The 21,982-nt window shown below is 39.8% G+C and overlaps 1 protein-coding gene across 4 annotated transcripts in view; it reads right to left on the bottom strand.

Annotated features, from left to right (window-relative positions):
* The window catches only part of ARHGAP28 (Rho GTPase activating protein 28), a 77,138-nt gene that overhangs the window by 22,353 nt on the left and 32,803 nt on the right, over positions 1-21,982 (bottom strand). For all 4 annotated transcript variants that reach the window (XM_023919947.2, XM_023919949.2, XM_086892310.1 and 1 more), the window contains exons 2-5: positions 12,818-13,017; positions 8,093-8,310; positions 2,523-2,610; positions 460-617 (exon numbers count right to left, since the gene is read on the bottom strand). In XM_023919947.2, coding sequence (XP_023775715.2) covers positions 460-617; positions 2,523-2,610; positions 8,093-8,310; positions 12,818-13,017 — 664 coding nt within the window. The remainder of the gene's footprint in view (positions 1-459; positions 618-2,522; positions 2,611-8,092; positions 8,311-12,817; positions 13,018-21,982) is intronic.

Below are 21,982 nucleotides of genomic sequence, written 5' to 3'. Positions count from 1 at the left end.
GCCAGTACTGCTGCAGGACTAAGGTTTGCTTTCCTTTCCTCCCTTCATCTGCAAAGCAATTTTCAATCCATATGTTAACAAAGGCAGATAATCTGTGGGGGAAAAAAGTAGGAAAGCAGACAAGTAATGAAAATGATTGTTAGCTTTAATGCCAATAAGCAGTTTTTATTTCTGAGTGAAAAAATTGGGGATGATGCAGTATTTGTGGACTGAGTTACACACGCTCAGCTGGGTGCATGTATTCATGATGGGTACAAGTGAAAACCTGGCTTGGATATCCACATTAACTTTGGGAATCAATCACAAGCAGTAGGCAGACATACTGAGAAGCCTCTACAAAGCACACACTGCAAAGGCCAGATCATGTACCTCACCAGACTCCAGCATGCTAGGGATATAAAGCAGGAAATTGCTGTGTTAAAGAAAACAATAGAAGAAATAAATGGAGAAGAAACTTACTGGCAAAGCTGAGTCTTCCTTTTTGAACCTCTGGTTTTTGGGCCACTCTTGGGTTTTTGGAAGGACTGTAATGGATTCTGAGAAAGAGATATCATAGGAGAGCTCTTCTGTTATGGATGGGCTGCCTTTATCTATGCCACAGTCTAGACAGCTCTTAGCTGAAAATAAGGGAAATTATATATGAATGATGAATTGCACTTAAGACAAAGACACTAAAAAATTGAACCAAGATGACAAAATTCTTGAGAAAGCAATAAAGGAAGTGCTTCAAAGAGGAATTTCAGTGCAAACCACAGCATGTTCCTGTTTTGTCTCAAGGAAATAACCCCTTAGAAATAAAATCCCTCTTTTTGTTTTAGATTATTTAACTTGTTGCTTTCTGTGAGAAAAATAGTCAAGCTGGAACTTCCTGTTTATCAGGAATTACCAAGTTTTTTACTCCATCCTTGTCTTCCCAGGCCAGCAAACTGTGGTGGCACTTGTCAAATGAACAATTAAAAATAAAAGGTCTTGACAGAAAAATGCTGTTGGCACAGTTTGTCAGGTTACTCATGACTTATTTACAATCACAAGACATTGTGCATATATTTTATGTGGTCACATTCACATATTTCTCATTGCTGATAGTTTAGGTGGATAACACCGTATCAGGACAAAATGTACAATATTTCAGTTTGAAAAACACTCTATCTACTGACATTTCTAGTAGATATTGTGAAATGACTTATTGCTCTTCTCTAAAATGTATTCACCTCCTTAAATTACTGGATGTCAGGGGAAAATTTTTGAAATCAGTACAGTTAAATCCAGAAATACGCTATTGTCATGGAGGCCAAAGTGTGATAACGTAAATGAGTTCCAGGGTTGCAAACTTTCCTGGTGGATCTATAGTATCTCAGGTCAAGTTTTAGTTTTCCTGTAAGGTTCAGCTCCTACACTCAGCTGGGATGGAATCATGAATTTAATTGAAAGTGAAACAAAATTTCAGCTCCCAGGACTGCAGAGGAGAATCGACTAACATGACACAAGTGTATTCAAAAGCCATGGCAATCAGAAAGTGAATTAAAAAACATTACATGACTTATAAACTTGTGCATGACCCATGTTCTCTGTATCATTGCATTTACAGTTGCAGGGAGTTTTTTGCAACACCACTTATTTTACAAGTCTGTTATGAAAAAAATTAAGTGTGTTATTAAGTGGCTTCTGGTTTCTGAACTGTGGCTTTAGTTGTTGTCTAATGTCACAGCCACTTAAGATGTTTTCCATCTCTCTTTCCACCTTTGGACCTGAGACCACAGACTGCTCATGGTACCCCTGGGCATTTGGTTCCCCATCTGTTTCAGTAAAACTGCTTGCAGAGCAGAAGTATCAGCAGAGAAGTTTTGCCACCAAGGAAAATGTCTGGGGCACTGAAACAAACATCCAAGGGACTAGTTTAGAAATTTGGGTACTATATCCCTTTAGTTAAGCTCTGAACAATGTTGATGGGAAGAGCTTTCAAACTAAGAGATGGACATTGTTGTGGAAGGTTGCCAACAATTATCCAGACACTGAGTAGAGAAGAGCTATTACTCTCATTAGCACTGCCAATCACTGTCAGGGAAAAGCATTTAAGGGATAACACCATTCATAGATCAGAATAACAGGGCAGAACTAGGAAAATTATAAATTTCTAATGCTACAATTTATGCAGTACTGGAGAAAGAATGTGGAGGAAATATGCCTCTTTGATTTGCAACAAGAAAATACACCAATGGCATATTTTGGACAAATTCTGCATGATAATGCCTACAGATTATTTTTACATTCCCAGCCTTGCAATGATCAGCATTTTTTAGATGCTGATGCCTCAAGGGCAGCAGTTTGTGTCTGTACAATGTTGGTCTTTAATGGGAAACTTTGGTTCCTGCATGACAATAAGCTGACAATGATTTTAGAGAAATATATGCAGCACTACCCCAACATGAAAGAGGGGACTGACCTCTGAACCACAAAAGGGTCTTTCTGTCTGTCATTTTACTAAGAGGAAGTGAACACTGGTTACATGTTGTCATACTCACAGCTAACTGATTTCCAAACTGGCTTCTGCCCAGGAAGCTGGATACCATTAGAAGATACTGGTGACACTGGAACTGTCTCAAATGTGGGCTGATAGGCAAGGAAAAATGATCAGACTGCAGTGAAGGCAAATGTCTACGGACAGAAACTGCTACAGTTCAAGCAATGGTGTATCATTCTCAGCTTACACTCTCATGACAAGATTAAACAACCTGTTGTGATTCTTCAGAGCACTGTTTTCATAGCCAAGCTTGAGAATCAATCTTCCCCAGACTGCACAGATTTAGACCATGTGGAGGTCAGTAACATTGCAGCTTGCTGTACCTAATGAGTCCTGTCCTATAAAATGACTAAAATTAGCTAAGTAAATTGCTGTACAGAAATAGACTAACCAAAAGATCCTCCTCAAATTGTAATTCATCCTGGCTTTAATCATTTTGGCCACAAATCTTTCTGAAGACTCTCTGGCACATGTTGAGTACCTGCTATTCCCAGTGACCTGTCAGAAATCAGTCTGTCTGCTACCTCTTGTGATTTGGGCACCAGAGTTATTTAAGGATGGACGTCCTCCCAAAGGTTATACACTAATACTTTTATCAGTGAACTGCAAAAAAAATTTGAGGGAACAAAGAAGCATTTTCCATAGTCAAATTAATTTATTTCCACTCCAGAAGTCATTCTGCACTGCACAGAAGTGGCTTGGCAGCCCAGGGGGTGACTTTCAACCAGTGTCACCTCTTAGCAGTGGAGTTTTGGCCTTGTCCTCAGCAGTTTTGTGACTCATAAAGACAAATCTGAGTGTGTTCCATGGGCACTAGCAGCTCACTATTTGTTCTTGAGTAAAAAAAAATCCAAAACCAAGGTCAGGAATTAAAAAAGTGCTCTGAAGGTTACTCAGTGAAAATACCTGCAACATTCCAAATCTGTTTTATATTTTTTTCTGCTGTTAGCTGCATGCTTGTGAGAATTCCTGAAGCCCCCAGCTTTTCTCAAACTTGCTGTCTCACACACCCTGAGCCTGATGGAACAGACCCAGTTTTCCAACTGAACCTGCAGCTGTAGGGCCCCATGAGCTCTTAATACCAGCTCTTTTAATTGCTCTTTAAATTGCTAAGTCATCTGTTTATCAACAAGTAGCAATGCCTCAGGGCAGAAATTCTGTTTCCCCCAGTTGTAGTAAATGTGTGGGAGAAGCATTCAGCATGTTAAAAATTTCAGATATTTAAAAGACAGGCAGCTCTTCTAATTGGAAGCCTGAAATAAAGTTTTAGTTGTTTTACTCAATCTTATCCTCTGAGCTATTCGGGAAAAAAGTCAAATGTAACATGACTAAAATCTCTCCTGAGAGAGTCCATTCAACAGCTTGTGAATTTGATAGCAAACAGGAATTGAGTCACATGGACTTCCTCTGCCAAAAGACTGTAAGGACCATAGATTTCTTTAAAAAAGAAAACTGGATACTTTTATGATAAAATCCCACAACATTTACACAGAAAGCTTCAGGATATAAAAAAACACTATAAATTTCAGGTGGAATTATAGAAGTGGAGAGGATGGCTAAACTCGCCTAAGTAATTTGGAAAAATCAACCATAAAATAAAAGTAGTTATGCTTCTGCTTAAGATCCAGATGGAGAAATTAATGACAGATATTAGCAACTGGCTCATCTACTTTCAGTGCTCAAAATGTCTGACCCCGTGAACAATATTCAGAATAGATTTACAGTCAGTCAAGTTTATTAGGAAAAAAAAACAACAACACTTCCAGCCTTGTTACATGGGTGAAATGAGTCGTGAAGCACCTGCAGTAACCTGGTTCTGATAAGCAGGGCAAAGCTGGCAGATACAGGTACGGAAGATGGAGTGAACTGCGCACCTCGGCCTGGCATCCAGCAGGGCTGGCAGCAAGCTGCCCTAGCCTGGGGAATTGAATAATGTGAACCATGCACAATAACTGGGGTACCTGGAAATGTCATATTCTCAGTCCCATTTCCCAGCCTTCACAGTGAGAGTGTATAACGAAACCAAATCTATGTCTCTTTTGTGAAAATGTCTTCCTTCCCTCCCCCAATTTTTACTTATTTTAATGTTAGGAAGACCTGGAATAAAACCTTGTTAATGCATGAATTTAAAGATCCAGATTATTTCTGTAGAGTAAAAGAAAATTAAAGAAGTTTTGAAGACTTCTCTCAATGAATGTGAAAGACCAAGAATCAAATGGTGTCCTTAAATAAACTGGGACAGCTTTATTCATTTGCCTGGGGCTCCAGCAAAGGTGAGACTTCCCATATCCTGATTTCTGACTGAAAATGATTCATTAGACACACTAAAAATGAGCCCACTGCTTACTGCCACAAATACGCAGGAATTTCCAATGGGAAGACAAAATCAGAAGAGCAAGGAGAGGATGGAAATGAGGTAGATAGACAGTTCTTTAGTAGCTACCCTCATTGTAGAAGATGTAAAACCAAATCATTGGAGCACCAAAGAGACCAAATTTTACTTTCAGCCCTGCAGCTAAAGGAAATAAAGGCAAATGAGGATAACCCTACAGCTCTGGCCAGGATACAATTGCCCATGCTTTGAATATATTCATATTTCCAAGCACTGCCATCACCAATACCTTTTCATGCAAATAGCTCTGGGTTAGTAAGTGATTTTTCTTTAACTAGGACACAATTTTGTCATGCACTGCTGAAGTAAAATGCTTGTAAAAACTCTTCAGGAGTTTTAGTTAATTGCAATGCACAGGGTTGGGCTGTTAATGAACACAGAGCTTCATTTCCACTCTCCAATAACAGAATCAATGTATGTGTGTCTCCCATTTGTATTCTGCTGTTGATTTTTCTAAACTCTGAGCACTAGCAGAGCCAAGAGCTTCTGATGGAAGCAGCAGGGTAGGTATGAGCAGCAAGGAAAATCAGGCCACTGTGATTAATAAACCATCCAATTTAAAACTCAGTAGTGTGGCTGTCAGTCAAGTCTGCTGGCTGTAGACCTGTCTGAAGCAGAGCAAAAGCACTTCAGCTGGGACAGGCTACTCTACTTGCCAAGGCATGGCTCTTTGTAAGATTGCAGCACCTTTCCAGGACAGGCAACAGTAAAAAATCACAAAATCCAAAGCTACAAAACAAGAAGAGTAATAGCTGAATTTCCTTTTATTTCAGTTAATTTTGTCTGTTGAGGGGACAGTCCTGCCATGAGGGCATGGACCTCAAGGCAGGATGGCTGGAAAAGCACCCTTTGTTCTGTGTTGACCCATGCAGAGCCTGGCCACAAGGCAGTAGTAGCAAAACATCTAGCAGGCAGGGTTTTTTCAGAACATAGAGGAAAAAACAAGGGCAAATCTATCCTTTTCTTCCCCCAGTCCAGATGACAAGTAATTTATGCCTCTTTAGGTCCCCTAAATCTCATCTCAGGTGACCCTAGTGAGCTAATCATCTTTTCTCTCATCATTAGCCAAGGAAGAGAGTAATCCATCCTGTGACCCATCCCTCTAGGCTCTTGTGAGTCTTAGGTTGTTGGGAAGAGGGTGTAAATCCATTCTCCTAATGGAGAGGATTATAGAGTTATGTGAAACAATTAGAGCTGGTTTGCTATTTGCAGCATGTTTTGTTTACTTCTATCCCTTCCCAACTAAAAGGCAGGATGGGTAAGCAAACCTGCATGTAATTTCAAGCAGTCACCTCACAGCCTCTCTTGCCCAACTGTGCTGAAAAGATTTGTCCGTCCTCATCTCCTGCCACTCTTTTCTTTTGGCTGTGTTGTTTTATTGTGCTTCTCTTCCCTAAACTGATTAATCACAAAGATTCACAGGTAGCTGTTAGGGCCATGTCCAAAGAGGCAGAAAAGCTCCCAGGGACTGCTGATACCCCCTTAAAAAGACCACTTGGGAAATCCTTAAGTCAGGGACACAAGCCCTCCTGAAGTGTGTTTATCCCTGAAGGGCTCATAATTAGGACAAAGTTTCTAAATCCTGTAACAAGCAGCAGAGATAGGAGCAGCTGTGAAAAGGAAAATGAGAGTGTTGAGGACTTGGAGGCTTTTAGAAATACAATGTTTCACAGTCTGTTGGAGGGAGGTGATGGTGTGCTCTGCAGTTGGGTTTGGGCATCTGGGTTTAACATCTAGGTCAGCACCTGCAGAACTGCATATTTTTGTGGGAAGAAGAGCTAGAAGACTTAATTACTTATTTGATCTTATCTTTTAGACTTTCACAATACAGAACTAGTAAGTGAACTGAATTTTGGAGGAGATAAGACACTGATTTGAAGGGCAATTGCTCTGAAGATCCAAATTCCTTTTACAAATGAGAAACATTATCAAGTGAGAAGGGGAAAATAAGCAGGTCAAAAATAAATCAATAATGTGCCCATCTGAGAGGAAAAGTACAATGCTCATTTGGCTGATTGAAATTTATTAGAAAACTTAAGCTTTTGTAAAAAAAAAATTAAACACCTTATGGTTTACAAATCCTTGAATCAGGAGAAGTAAGCTAATATAATTAGAAGGTCCACCAGCTTTTTATCTTTTCATCTCTCAGGAAAGTAAGTCAGAGGAAACTACTGGATGCTTCTGGATATATTTGTGGGATATGTACAAGAGGTACAAAATAATCAGGTGTTTAATTTGGAAACAAATAGGTTAACTATCTGGACATTATATCTTTGCTATTTTAATATAACTATGCAGCTACAATTTTGTTCCCAATTTTTTTTTTAATAATCCAGGATGTCAAGCCCTGAGGAGATGGTAGAACAAACAGAAAAGGACAAAGCAATGCCATAATGAAAAATAGTTTATTGGAGTCCTATAATGGCAACAATTTTAATATTAATTTTAAAGGGGAGCTTGTGATCTTACTGGTGACTCCCATTTAAGATATCATGAGTGATAAATGCAAAATCACATGTGTTGCTTTGAGCAATGGACTAAATTCACGCAGTTGACTGCGTTCACCAGAATCAAAACATGCACTGACAGGAACTAGTACTTTCAGAGCTATCCTCAGGGAAAAATGGATGAGACCTCCTGAGGTACTGCTGATTTCTGAAGCCATGAATCAAATGAACAGTTAATAGGTGTTCATTTGCTATATAAGTGAAATGTAACTGTACAAGTTACAATCATGCTGGCAGGTGTTTAATTGCTTATGCATATTCGAACCCCAGTTGCTTCATTAGACAAGTTTTACTTCACCACTGAGACTGCTGAGTAAATAGCAAGTGTCCCCAGAAGCCATCAAAATTTTAAATAGCTGCCAAGAGTAACTCACCAATTTCCAAAAAATAAAGGAATAAATATTAGTCTTGACATGAGGTTGCAGAAGGAAGGCTGGCAACAGATACAACTTTGTTACAGGTTAGTTACAAAACTGTGTACCATTGTATCTGGTTTCTTCCTTTCCTCTCAAATGTACTGTATACAGTAAAAGACTGGTCTTAGGGTCAGAAACTGCTACAGGCTGTCTGCACATAGTCACCAGGAAAGGGTTCCTGTCTGGCAGAAACTTTGATGAGCTACTTGCAAATTGCATAAAAATTAAGATCAAAGGCATGCACGAGGATACTTACAGAAGAGTCACCAGTGCCAAAGATGTCTCGCACATCCCGGACTGTGTGCTTGTTCTTCTTTCTCAGGGTCTGAGTGTAGGTGTTGTACCTCTTCTGTACAGCAGCAGCTTGAGTTCTGGTCAGAGTGGACAGCAGGGCTTGGCCATCCTCCTCCTCAGCTCCTGAGATCAACGTGGATAAACCTACGTCTTGCAGCCATTCTGCCTCCAGTTCCCCTTCTGTGGAGGAAGAGAGAATGTTAAGAAGCCTGATAAGGAAGGGAGAGGGGACTGAAGGAAAAGAGTTGGCATGATGGAGTGCTACCACAGCCTTTACCTTGAGGATACTCTAATTTCAACCCTTCTTAGGCCACACGTGCAAGTTAAGTTAGTTTTGTAAATATATTGTCAATTTTCAGTTTGTTCAGAGTCTGCACAAGAGAGGCTTATGAGGAGAACAGAAGAGGCATTTCATCAGCATATGTGTGTGAAGAAGGCAGCAGAGTAACCAGCCAGACAAAGCAAGGTCCCTAAAATTAACTCCTAATTCCAAAGCATAAATCCCCTCAATTACCATTTATACCACATTCACCATTTGTGGCATGGTGTACTGGAGAAAGCCATTTAGCTGATGGAAATAAAATCAGTACTCCAATTCAAATAAATTCAGTTCAGAAATTCTGGAGGTGTGTATGCAATAGAATAATGTATTTGCAAACTAATGATGCAATTTCAGATTCCAGAGGGTAGGCTGGTAGTCAGCTAGTGAAGAAGACACACTGAGAGAAGGGTGATGTCCACCAAGTCCAATTGCTTGTTTTGAACAAGATGATTAAGAACCAGAGCTGCTCACTAAAGAACAAGGGTCAGGAAGAAGGGGTAGGTGTCTAAGAGGTCATGCAGAAGATGCATGGAAGATGCAGAAATAGCCATCTTTGAATGCTAGTTATTACCCTAACTTCTAATTATTAAAGACTCATTAGCACTGTACACACCAGTGTTTCTTGGTATCTCAATCAGTGACTGATACCTTCTTTGATCTGTTCAATACCTGCTTCCCAACTGGTTCAATAATGCAATTGTTTCCAGAGTGAGGTTATGCATTGTGGTAAGAATTTTCTATCCTGGCTCTACTGGACATGGCAGATGCACCTGGCATCTTTTCATACCTGCAGTCCCCTCACTACCAAAACCTATCCATGTGAAGACAATATAGATTTCCAGCTTACTTCCTGTTACCTGAAATGAATATGCCCTGTCATTATCTGACTGTGAGAAGGTCCCAATCTACCTTCTTTGAATCATTCAGTAATTATTAATTTTTCTGTCATTGCTTTTTGATTTGTCTTCTTCTTAAAATAAACAGTCCTAGTCTTTTAAAATCTCTCTTCACGTAGGAAGATTTTAAGGTCCTTCGTTTCAATTTTGTGAGCCAACCTAGCTCAGCAGTAAGCTGCTTGACACAAGACAGTAATTTCATTCCAGCTCTGACTGAAGAAGAGGTACTACAAATAAACATGTCAAACAGGAAATGGATTAATTTGCAGCATGTTCCATAAAACAACTCGTCAATGCACTTATTGTTCTTGCCAGTCTTAATGGCAGGTTGGTATTTCCACTCTCCCTTTATTGCCTCTTCCTGACATCAGAATGCAGGCTGATTGATGGACACCAGTCTGCTACACTTTGGCAGTTAGATACACAAAAGAGAAAATTATAGGACTGGGCTGTAGGGACAAGCAAAAGCATCTTATGCATGTGCTATCACTGACTTCATTGTTAACTGCCCTGCCTCACTACAAAACACTACAAAAATAGCTGCTTCTAAACCCCTGCTCTGTGTTAGACAGTGATGTGACCAGCCCTGTATCCCATGAAATAGCTTGTCTCTGCTCTTATCCTTTCCATATCCAGACAGGATGACAGACTGTTCCTTTTCCTTCTCTGTATGCTTTGAACCAGCAGTACTCCTGCCATTTTCACTATTCTTTCTAAGAAGGTCTCTTCTGTTTCTCATGTGCTGCTGTTGGAGCCACATGTGTCTGTGTTTCAGCTTTTAAATTATATTAATTTTGGCTTTTGTCCTGACATGTTCTTCCCAAGAACAGAGCTTGTAATCAAACTTGTTATGAAAAATAGCAGGGCAGACATGAAATTCTGCTTGCTTACTAGTCATCCTGTGACTTGTTTTCTCTGGCTTTTGCCTTTTCCTGTTTTCCCCTTTCCACGCAAACCACAGACTAAGACATAACAGCAATCAGAGGAGTAAAACTATTAAAGAGAAGAAATTTACACATTAAAAAATGGTCAAAATTTTATGACACATTAGTATTAAATTAAGGTTAACCCCCCCACCCATGTTGTTTTAGAAAGCATTATTTTTATAGTGATATATCTAAGTAGCTATAGTAGTTAATACAGCAGGGTCTTGATACTGTGTTTGATTCTGCTCCACCAGAAGATAGATGATTGAGAGAGTAATTCTCTTTTTCTCACAAAGCTTGCTAGGAAAGAGGCATGTCTTGCTTTGAATCACAGATAAAACCTTAAATAACTCACAGCATTCAAGCCCTGTAACAAAAGCTGTAAAGCAACATGCACAGCATGGACATCTTAAATACACCATGACTTCTCCTTCCCTACATTTTCATCCCTTGTGTCACTTGTCATGATCTTCTGTTCTTTTTTTGACTTTATTTGCTAACATCAACAGAATAAGTGTGCTGTTGTCTGCCCTTTGCACATGATGTCTGGCAAATCACAATGAGGTTTTGACAGTCATGCCTGCCTGGCTTCTATCACCCTTTGGCCTTCTTCTTAAGGATATTCATCTCCTCCTCTCAAATACGTCTCAAAAGGGTGATGAATATTTGCTTTTATTTTGTCCTGAGGGTTTCCACATTGATTTTTAGTGTTTTGATTGTTGGTAAGGAGCATTATCCTATTAGGACCTTAATAGAACTCACTATTATTTCCAAGATTTATAATCTTAGACTGAATATATTCCTGATGTTAATAACTAGGACAAACACTGCCTGATTGTGTGTGGGTGTGTGAAATACATACATATGTACTTAAGGCAACAGTATTATGGTAAATGAAGTGTGGAGATGTATTGCATTTTGACTTGCATTCTCATTTTTAATTCAGGGCAGAGGAGAAAAAATCAATGTGATGTAATGAGGTGTACTCAGACAAAGGGTAACATGGGACTGCAGCAGAATTCAGGCTATTGAGAAGATTTAGTTCAGCAGTGATGAAACCGATGGAAAAGTCTCTGGAAAATAAGCTCCTGTATTGCCTTGTCCTACTAAGTTACCCAGCTTGGCAGCTCACAGATTTGTGTCATTCCCCTAACTGTGCAGACAAGTCAGGGACACCTGTGAGCTCGTGCTGACAAGCATTGCATGGAGGAGGCACCAAAGGGCTCACAATCTCTTTATGGAGTCTCCAAGACAAAGAGTATGATCAGACAGAAATTTTATCAATAAGGAACAGAGGAGTGCAGTTAGGACTTAAGCTGACTGACCATAACCCTCACAGCAGACCAAGATTTCTGGTGAACTGGTCTTTTCCCTTTGCTTCCAGGAGAGCCCAGCTGGAAAGTAGTGAATGGGAGGTGTTTCCCATGGAAACAGTACATGGCTGGAGCTAGATACTTCTGCGTGGGTTACTCACCATGACTGGTCACGAATTTCATTGCTTAATAAAGTAGTACTTTCCACCATTCTTCCTGGTAGCAGAATTAATGACATCCCATTGCACGTCAAAGTAGGAAAAACACATCATCCCTCGTGTTAATAATTGTATGGAAAGAACACACCATCGTTTCAGAATCTATCCCTACATCAGTAGTTACTGACCAGTGGCCAGGAGCCACAGAAGGGTTGCAGCAGTTATCAGCAGGTCACAACCTCAGAAGAAATTTGGTTTCATTGTATAGTAACAGCTGGTATTTTGTGTTACACAATATAATACATTTGTGACTGGGGTCCTAACTGGAAAAAAAAAAAAAAAAGAACCACTGTTCTAGGAGTTATCAAATTATCTAACACAAAGCTGCACTGCAACAAGCTAGCACATATTGCATGTTTTTCCAAATACAAGTACTTAACAAGAGAGGGGAAAACATTAAGGTAACAGAATGAAGCAGTAATACCTTCAGGACACATTGTGATGAATTAATGTGGTCAAACTGTGGAGCCTGAACGATGGAGGCATCCCTACATTCAGACTTATCTCTAAACTCTCCTTGAATGATATCTTAATTGGGCAGTCTCAGAGAAACAGGCAGGTATCAAATTCCTGATAGCAGAAAATGACATTGAACCAAAAGCTGATTCAAGACTTTAATCTGAATCATATCCTACCAGAAGCCAGAAAGTTTAAAGTTCCAGCATGCTAAATCAACATTTTGCTACTTTAAATATTTTCCATTTAAAGCTGGAAATTTAGTTTTCACTGAGTGCCTTTCTTTTCTGAATTACACTGTATCCTCCTGAAGCACAAATAAAAATCAATACAACAAACCTTACTTCAGAAGTTAATTACTGGCTCTAGTGCATAAACGAGACAATTACTGTTTTTTGCCAGTGATTGACTGTGATGTTCAGAAGTGGAGCTACAATGATCACAGACCCAGACTAGTACTTCTGCTGAGACAGAGTAACACAAGGAAAGAGATCATGACTCTTCTGAGAGGAGGCAAAGCCAGCGTATGAGGAATAAATGGTGTTCATGCGCTCACCATCAGCAGGTTTGAACTCCAAGAGCATTGCTTCTTCTGATCCATCTTCTCTGCTCTCCTTGATGCTCTCTACTTCACACCAGAAGTCCTCCATGGAAGTGCTGTCCATGGAGGCCTGTGAATTGGAGCGACTGAAGGCAGGAGGTACTGACTCATTGGAAAGCATCCTGTTAATTCTTCGACAGCGAGAGAGAGACTTTCTAAAAAGAGAAATGATACAAATAAAATCATCTTTCTATCATGCTAACTTGTGCTATGCAAATGGAGCAGGCAACCAGTGACTATTGTACCAGGAAGTAGGGAACAAGATTTCAGAGGCCAAGTACACAGTTCTGATAATTATCATGATGTCTGTCACTCACAATTATGGCTGGACATGTATTTCGCATTTAATAATTTATCTCTTTAATGTCCATCTAAAGGGAACTCAGGAAATGCAATTTCTATTTCTAATACTGGTATCCATCTAAAGAGACGCTGGAAAATTATTTTCACTTCTTTTAGTCTCTCTTTCTATCCCCTCCTGTTTCGCTTACTGGCTGAAATGCTCCAGTAAAAACTCTAGGGAAAAATAATGAGACTTAGGAACCCTGAAATATTTTACAAACTCATCTTCACTCCAAAAGAAGAATGAAAAGCTTGAAAGATTTTAATTTGGAAAAATAATTATTTTTATTTGAAAATAATTTTTAAAATATTTGGGTTTTTTTTCGTAAGTTAAAATAATTGAAAACAAAATTTCACTGAATTAAAATAGCATATTCTAGGTCAAACAGAGGTTTTGATCACAGGTTAAAAAAAAAATACAATTCACCAAAAATCAAGTTTCAAGTTAAGATTCAATACAGGGGTTGAATTAAAATGAAGTCTGTTCCTTACTCTTTTGCTCTTGTCTTTTCCCCACTGTAAGTACTTGCAGCTGATACAAATCCTGCAGCTTACACAAATTCATTCAAAATCTTATATAACACCCACCATGAAAATTGTCTGACTTTGCTCTTTTGCGTTATTATGGCTGCAATACTGTAAACAGATTGTGTTACAGTATGTGTAACTGCAGTAGGTACAGTAATCAGTAGTAATAACCACAACAATATTTGTACAAAGGAGTTAGGAGGTAACACAATTTTGGCAGAGAGCTAGACCATGGGAATTAATGGAAAATTCTGACATAAGGTCTTCTGACCTTCACTTATCTGATTAATTCAAATGCAGTTTCCCTTTCTCTTCCTTTTCTGTATGGCATGATCCTGCCAACATGCCTTTGTTTAAAACCACAGGCATCACTTTTACTCCACTAAAATAAAGGTACTTCCTTTCCAGTGTTTCCCTCCTTATCAAAGTTTTCCTATTGGATGTATAAACAATGTATTATTTCATAAAGCTGACTGAGCATGCTTCTCCCTCATTGTGCTGCTGCCTCTGCTTCATCCTTCCCTGCCACCAGTAAAGGGCTGGATGCTTCCCTGGGGCTTGCAGAGGCTCCTCACTTTAGCTGGGCAGGTCCTTCTGGCCTAGGTCTGAGCCCCAGGCTGGGGAGCTATGGTGGAAAGAACAGAGCACAACAAATCCAGCTTTGGACATGATCAGGCTTTACAAAAGGCAAAGCTCAGGCCTTTGCCTCTTTTTGAACACTCATGGGTGCAGTATGGACAATACATCTGCCAAATCGGCCCCTGTGCTCTTGGAAGCAAAGCTTTCTGATGGGTGACAACATTGCAGCAGAGAGAACACACTATGGGGTGGTGGAGACACGTTCTCTGGGAAGAGAAGTGCTGTCTCCAGAGTTTCTTTCCATTTCTCCCCTCATAAACAGTTTGTTTGCGTTAAAACACAGTGCTGAAACTGCTATGTTAATTAGAACAAGCCACAGTCACCAAATGCAGGAGGAATTTGTGATACAAGTGTGGTTAAAATGCTTTCGCTGTAGCTCTCCCTCTGGGGAGATGTGAGTTTCAGTCGGCTTTTGTTCCCAAAGCCTCACACGGCTCGGGTACCTGATAAATTATAACCACTGGAATTATGCATTAGGACACGTTGGCCTCTGGGGTTTTTGTATGGATTTCTCTTTCTTTTATGGATTCACTATGTCTCTTCCTGACATTAGCAAGTAAGAAAAATTCAAGGATCACTGGACTTAAGTATGATAAGTTGATGCTGTACCAAGCATCCCCGAGCAGAGGTTTTAACCAGCAGAAGCAGAATCCTGAGAAGCAGACAGCTGTGAGCTAGGTGGGATGGGGCAAACAGCACCCACCAACCAATTGCTTGTTGCTGTGAAAACCTGAGTTCTTCCATTTAAAAGGTAATAGTGAACACAAATATGGAAAAGGGAAAAACTGGCTGGTATTTTAATGGTGTTTGGGGACCCTGTTCACTGGACATTGTGCAAGCAGAGGAGATGCCAAGGCCTGGTGTCTGTTCTGCTTCTCCCTCACTAGCCTCCTCTTCAGCTCAGGGCCTAAGGCTCCGACACTGCTGCTCACTGAGAAATTCATGTCCCTGCTTAATATAAACCTTTGTGGAAAGTAAGTCCCTACACATGCTATACAGCACAGACCAGAGTTCCTCAGCCAGCAACTGCAGGAAGGAGTGCTCTCACCATTCTGGAATCAAACATGAGTTGGATCAGAAAGCCCTGATAGCATCACTGGCTCCCATCCTTTAGTCATGGTCAGGGCATTTAAACATTTCCTGCCCTCCCAGTGTGAATCTTGACCACGACCTTTGTGCTCTTCAGGCACCACACCACACTGATCCTCGGGCTTTGGCTCCATCAGCACTTCAGCTGGCTCAGACCAAGGCTTTTTATTTCACCATATTAGGAAGAAAGAGGCTTGGTGGGTTGCTGCTTTTCTTCCCACAGTGCACATGCTTATTCTGTAATATTGCCACACCAAAAAGCTAAATGCAAAATAGACCATGTAGAACAGCAACAACTGCTGTGGTAACCAGCTTTTCCAAATAATATCTAAGGTTCCTGTGTAATTAATGCACATTTACAACAATATTATATGTATGGAGTTTATTTGGAAAATCAGGTGAACAAAGTCTCCTGAAAACTTCATATTAGAGGCTTGTTATCTCAACCCAAATTGTGTAAAATTCGTGTAACAAGAAAGGTTAGGGAGAGGTGCCTTATTCTTATTGGTAAACATCTGAAGCTTGTTTCCAGGTGGTCTGGTACAAACCTTCTCTAATTATTCTGAGTCTGCCTATTAAAAGCTCCTGTTTGAAAGATGTCCAGCTGCTGTTTTGACCCATATACCTATGACTTTTGTCCTGGAGGAAGTGGTCTTGCCTTTATGTGATAATGGCAGTTGTCTCCCATTTCCTCCAGACAAAGCTGTTCAAAACAGTTTCAGGCAAAAAAAAAAAAAAAAAAAAAAAAAAATCCTACTGAGGAAGCAAAGAATATTTCTTCACTGCTTTCAATTAATTCTTGAAGGACACTGTAAGAGCACTGATTCAGCAATCTGCCTGCCTTTCTCAGAAACAGAACTTTCTCAGAAACTTCTCTAAAGAAGCCCAGGTTGCCTGTTACCTGGGAACTCTTGCAGCAGAAAACCTCTGTTCCTGACACCTTTTTCACCCTCAAGAAGTCCTTTGTTTTGGTCTTTTTTTCTCAGTGTCTGAAGAGAAGTTTAGAACATTAAAAAAGGTTTTACTAAGCTGATTCTGTTTTTCCTACAGAAAAGTTGTAAACCAGTCCTGTTAAGTAAGCAGCAATCACAAAGTTCATGCTAAGTTTCTTTTGTTCCCTCACACACATGGGTAGTAGTGAGCTAATCTGAAATGCTGATTAAATCAAACACAGGAGGGATTTCAGATCCTGGCTTCCTCAATGGAAAAAAAAGGGGAGAGGAGTATGAACCTAAAATTACCGAGTAAAAATTATAGCAACTCCAGTGGATGAGCTGAAATATTTTTCAGGATGGAATAAAATAAAAAAGAAAATCCACATAAAACACTGAGAAAGAAAAGTAAAAAAGGGGAAAAGTATACAAGAACTAATGCTATCAAAGAACTTGTCTATTACTGGATATTTGCAGGAGAAAGAGTTAAAGAGAACTTCCACAGTCAGAAAGAAGGAATATTATATAATTTAAAAAGTTTTCTATACAAAGATCTTTGCAGGGAAGGAGGGTATTTCCATGGAGCACTAGAAAACGGATTCAGCTGAGTGTGACTGATTTTGGCCTGGTGTATGTTTATAATGCTGATGAAATGCAATGGTTGAACAGGCCTCCTGACCCTATATTTTATCTTCTCTATGTGCTGCAGTAGTGTGCTGTTCAGGATCCACCTATTGATTTCAGGATAGCCAAGCCAGATCCAATAAACTATTCTTACCCTATCCTCAAAGCAAAGGTTTGTAAAATCACACAAAGAGCTGGCTCTGTGACACTTAATGATTGCTCACAGGCTCAGAAATGATAAAGCCAGGCTTGTATTTTGAATTTAATTAAGTAATGGATGGTAAAGAATCCATAAAACAAACAGGAGCAATAAAGCCATCTTGCAGTTAAAAAAACCACTTGATCATTGTTTACAGAGGGAAAGAACATCTTATTCTTGTGGGATGTTATCCTTCATTTCATTCACTGGATTCTGAACCTGCTTCACCACAATTAGTCACATTTTTAAGAATGGGAAATGTGCAGGAAGCAAACTGTCCTGGTCATTGTAGGATGAAGATCTTTTCACACTACAATCATTCTATCAGTGTAACCACTTGTTCAGCTTTTCTCAAATGTAAAAAAGGGAATGGTAGCTTGCATTGAAAGGGAAAGAACATTTATTTCTCTTTATTAAGAACTGTTCTGAATTGTTAGCAGTCATGTACCATTATATCTCTTTCTTCTAAATAAAATGTATACAAATTCCAGGCAAAGAAAGAGACCAGCAATGGGAAATAGTATTTTTGTGCACAGTTCACTCTTGACCCAAATCTCTCATCTTCTGGTTCCTTCCTGGTGACCTTGTTCCTGCACTGTTTGTGGTCGGCTTATTTCCTTCTCCCCATGCTTCATGGCTTCTGATCACAGAGAAGGGTATGTATCAGAAAATATCCCCCCAACTGCATCTACACAATTCTGTTTCTGATTATCTTGCAGATGTTAGGCAAGTTGTAGACAGTGGATGCTAAAGCTTTCTTATCCTCTCTCCAGCATCTGGTACAGCAAATATTAAACTATCATGCTCACTCCTGCTGTCACACTGCCCCACTTTGTAAAATAATATTTGAGTGAGAAGCAGAGGAAGGGTTTATTTCATTGTTAATTTTCTCATCCTGTGGCCCAGCAGAATTCCAAAAACATGTGAATCTCATTGCTTTTTGTTTACAAAGATGGGTTTGAAAATAAGCTATCACCTTACTGTATTGGCTACGTTTCAAAATACAGGAATTATCTGTTTTGCCTGTCTTTGTATTTTACGAAAGATTCTTCAAAATATGTTCTTGTCAGCTTTAATTTTACTCCAGATTCTGCACCTGGGGTGGGTCAACCCTGGATACATGCACAGATTGAGGAACAAAATACTGGAGAGCAAAAGAGGCTTCTGGGGGTCCAGTTGATGGCAAGTTGAACCTGAGTCAGCAGTGCCCTGGCAGCCAGGAGGGGCAGCTGTGTCCTGGGGAGCATCAGGCACAGCATGGCCAGCTGGGCAAGGGATGGGATTGTCCCACTCTGCTCTGAGCTGGGGCAGCCTCAGCTCCAGTGCTGTGTGCAGGTTTGGGTGCCACAATATAAGAAAGATATAAAGCTATTAGAGATCGTACAAAGGAGGTCTACAAAGATGGTGAATGGTCTACAGGAAAAGCTGTATGAGAAGTGACTGAGATCGCTTGGTTTTTTCAGCCTGGAAAAGAGGAGACTGAAGGGAAACTTCAGAGTAGTCCACAGCTTCCTCATGAGGGGAAGAGGAGGGGCAGGAACTGCTTTTTCCCTCTGGTGACCAGCAATGAGACATGAGGGAATAGCATGAAGCTGCATTATCTGAGGTTTGAGTTGGGTATTAGGTAAAGATTTTTTCACCCAGCTCATGTTGGCCACTGGAAGAGGCTCCCCAGGGAAGTGGTCACAGCACCAGCCTGAGAGTTCAAGAAGAGTTTGGACAATGCTCTCAGGCATGTGGTGTGACTCTTGGGGCTGTCATGCATAGGTCCAAGAGCTGGACTTTTACAATCCATAGAACATCCTTCCAACTCAGGATGTTCTATGCTTCTACGATTTTTTGGACCAAAATGGGTTATCTAGTGGATCTTAAGATTTAAAGACTTAAAAGAGAAAAGATCTGTAATATTTACAGGAATTAAAAGTTTTGTTTATTTAATTGTATTTTCTCTGCAATTCATCAAGGTAGTAACAGAAGTTAAGAGACTGAATTGCAGAATTTGCATGCCAGTGTTACCTGACAACATTCAACAATGCGTTTCACCTTGGGTTCTTCAGCTGTCCCTTACGCAACATCTTTGTAAGTGGCAGGGAAGTTCCCTGCTGTAACAAAGGCTGCATTGTGGCCACTCTTCAGCCCAGCATGGAGACTGCAGAAGAATCTCTCTCTGTTTGTGGGTTTCAATGTGAGGGCTCTCACAATCAGACCCTTTGAGCTAGGGGAGTTCAGGGAATATACTCCCTAGGTATTGCCTGCTGGCAACAGTGACCTTTGGGGACATAACCCAGACCTCTCCTCCACACTGGCAATCACATCACTTCAGCGTTGGCCCAGTGCAACAGAGACAGTGCATTACGTGGCTGCAGTAGTCTGTCAACATCTGAAAGGGACTCTATTTCATCTTCTTTCTCCTAACAGAGCTATTGCTAAAGGGCAGAAGAGGTTCTCAAATGATTAACACTAACAAGAGTATCTTCTGTTAACCATTTTTTTCAAGTCAATTGGAAAGAATTCTTTTCATATGCATTAAGAGGAAGCAGTATAAGCCAGTTTACAATGCTGATGACTTAAGAACATGAACACATCATGGCAGAATATGATACATGTTATTTTCATTGGGTATGGGCAAGATAAGAAACATCTGGACAAAACCTACAGGAGGCAAAAGATGGACATGTGCAGCTGGTTCAAACATCTTAAACATTTCCAACACATATTTATTGTTGGAAGTGACAAATTATTTTGTCGTGCTGATGCTTGCCTAAGACCCATTTCTTTTACATGGAAAAGAAATCTTTGTATCCAGGGTATGCCAACATTTTCCAGGAAGAAACATAAGCATGTGGGCCATGTACTTTTCTAAGCCATGGCCTTAGAAAATCCCGTGCTTCCGTGCAAACGTTTGCTCTGTTGTGCCTTTACGGTACAAACGACTTGTGTCTGAGCACTAAACCCACTGGATGTCACACTTTATGCATTAGAGCTGATGAAAGGCTCCAGGAGCACCAGGCTCACTGCACACGCACTGTCCAATTTATCCACTTCTTTTGAGTAGATGCCTCTATAAATTCCATCTGGCACTCACCCAGAGAGATCCTATTTAATTGAGCACCCTGAAATACAAGGCAAACCCTTCAGATTTGAACCTGAAAATATGTTGTGTGGCAGCTCTGGGCTTACTATTATTACATTACCAGTCCTTGGCATGAATTACTCAGTGAAGGCACACAAATAGCATGAGGCGAAGTATTTTGCTCTGCAGTTTAGGGAAAGCAGTGTCTTAAGTAAAGTAGCAAGCAAAGATGGTTAAGAGTCACATGAAGGAAAAGGAGAGCAGGAAGTAGAAATATATAAGATTCTGTCTAAACACTGGTACTGCACGAAGTGTGATACTGTTCACTGTATGCACTCAGTCCTTCCTCAGAGATCTATCTGTAGCAGTGAGAAAGACCTCACAAAAGGCAAAGGAAAAGCTGTCATTCTCTTTTGCTTCTTACTGCTCTGGTAGTGTCACTTCTAAGGTAACCAGCAGCTCTGTAAACACTCCCTGGGTACAGCCTGGTGTCATGTCAGCTTGAGTACGTCATGCTACTGTGCATCCTTGTGTGTGCAACTACAAATACCAATCTTAACCAAAGAGTGAAGAGGACAGTAATGTGCAGACTGATCCAGAATATTTTTCACAATAAAATTGATGATCTTTGGCCAGCAGCTCACATTTAGCCAGATTCATTATTTATAACACAATAGGATACAGTTAAAACTGTAGGAAATGCACAGGTTCAAGACCTCCAAAGGGGCTCAAATCATTCACCAAGCAAAGAAGCAAACCAAATAAAATCCATGTGAGATGCAAACTTGATAACTTTAGAAGAGTTTTGGCTCTAGAACCACAAATTATAGTTTCTAAATAAAAATAAATATTAAAATATTTAATATTATTAAAATAATTTATTTCAGCAGCCACAATGAAGCACTGAAACACAAGGGCTCAAATTTTCTAGAGCTTTCAATACATCTTCTAACGTTGTCTACATTTACAATGAAAATGTGAAAGAATACGCATTTTTATTTTTATATCATTCTGGAGGAGCTATCCTTTCAACCAGCATGATTATTTCCATTAAGAAACTCACAGGATTTGTACAACTTTCTGAAACACTTCAAAAGACAAGGTCAGTCGCTTTGATTAACTTAAAGTAATAGTATAAAGAAGTGGACTATACTGTCTTTATTGGAAGGTATCTAATGAAGTTGCATACATTGCAAGTGTAAGCACTTTAAGGTCCTCATATAAGCAATGAAGGGAGGCAGATACATCTAGAGAGCAGACATGTAAACTAAACAGGACCTTAAAGTCATGCAATATGTGCTTGAAGTTTTCTTTGTGCTTAGTTTTAAGTGAAGTCCAGCTGTTACTTTCTTCCTTTCTATAATTAATTAATGCTTTTAAGTAAATGTCACCACCCCACCCATTACACTTTATTCAAAGGCTTCAGGACCTAATCAAACAAGCATTACTTGAGTTATTGGTTTTTCCTTTAGACGTTTTTAATGTACATTGAAGGCTATGGCTGAGCTACAAAGTATGAATAAGTAAACTCCAATGTATGCATTTACAATTTCATCATGAATGCCATTCATGACAAAATGTTTTGAATATTGGGCTTAATAGTATTCACAGGACTGGACTGAAGTAATGTAAAGCAACACAATGAACTTTTAAAGCTAAGCAAAACACTACCTTTAAAGTTATTTTATTGAAAA

The sequence above is a fragment of the Cyanistes caeruleus genome, chromosome 1, assembly GCF_971803275.1.
Source record: "Cyanistes caeruleus chromosome 1, bCyaCae1.hap1.1, whole genome shotgun sequence".
NCBI classification, from domain to species: Eukaryota; Metazoa; Chordata; class Aves; order Passeriformes; family Paridae; genus Cyanistes; species Cyanistes caeruleus.
This window is presented reverse-complemented; position numbering and strand designations above follow the sequence as displayed.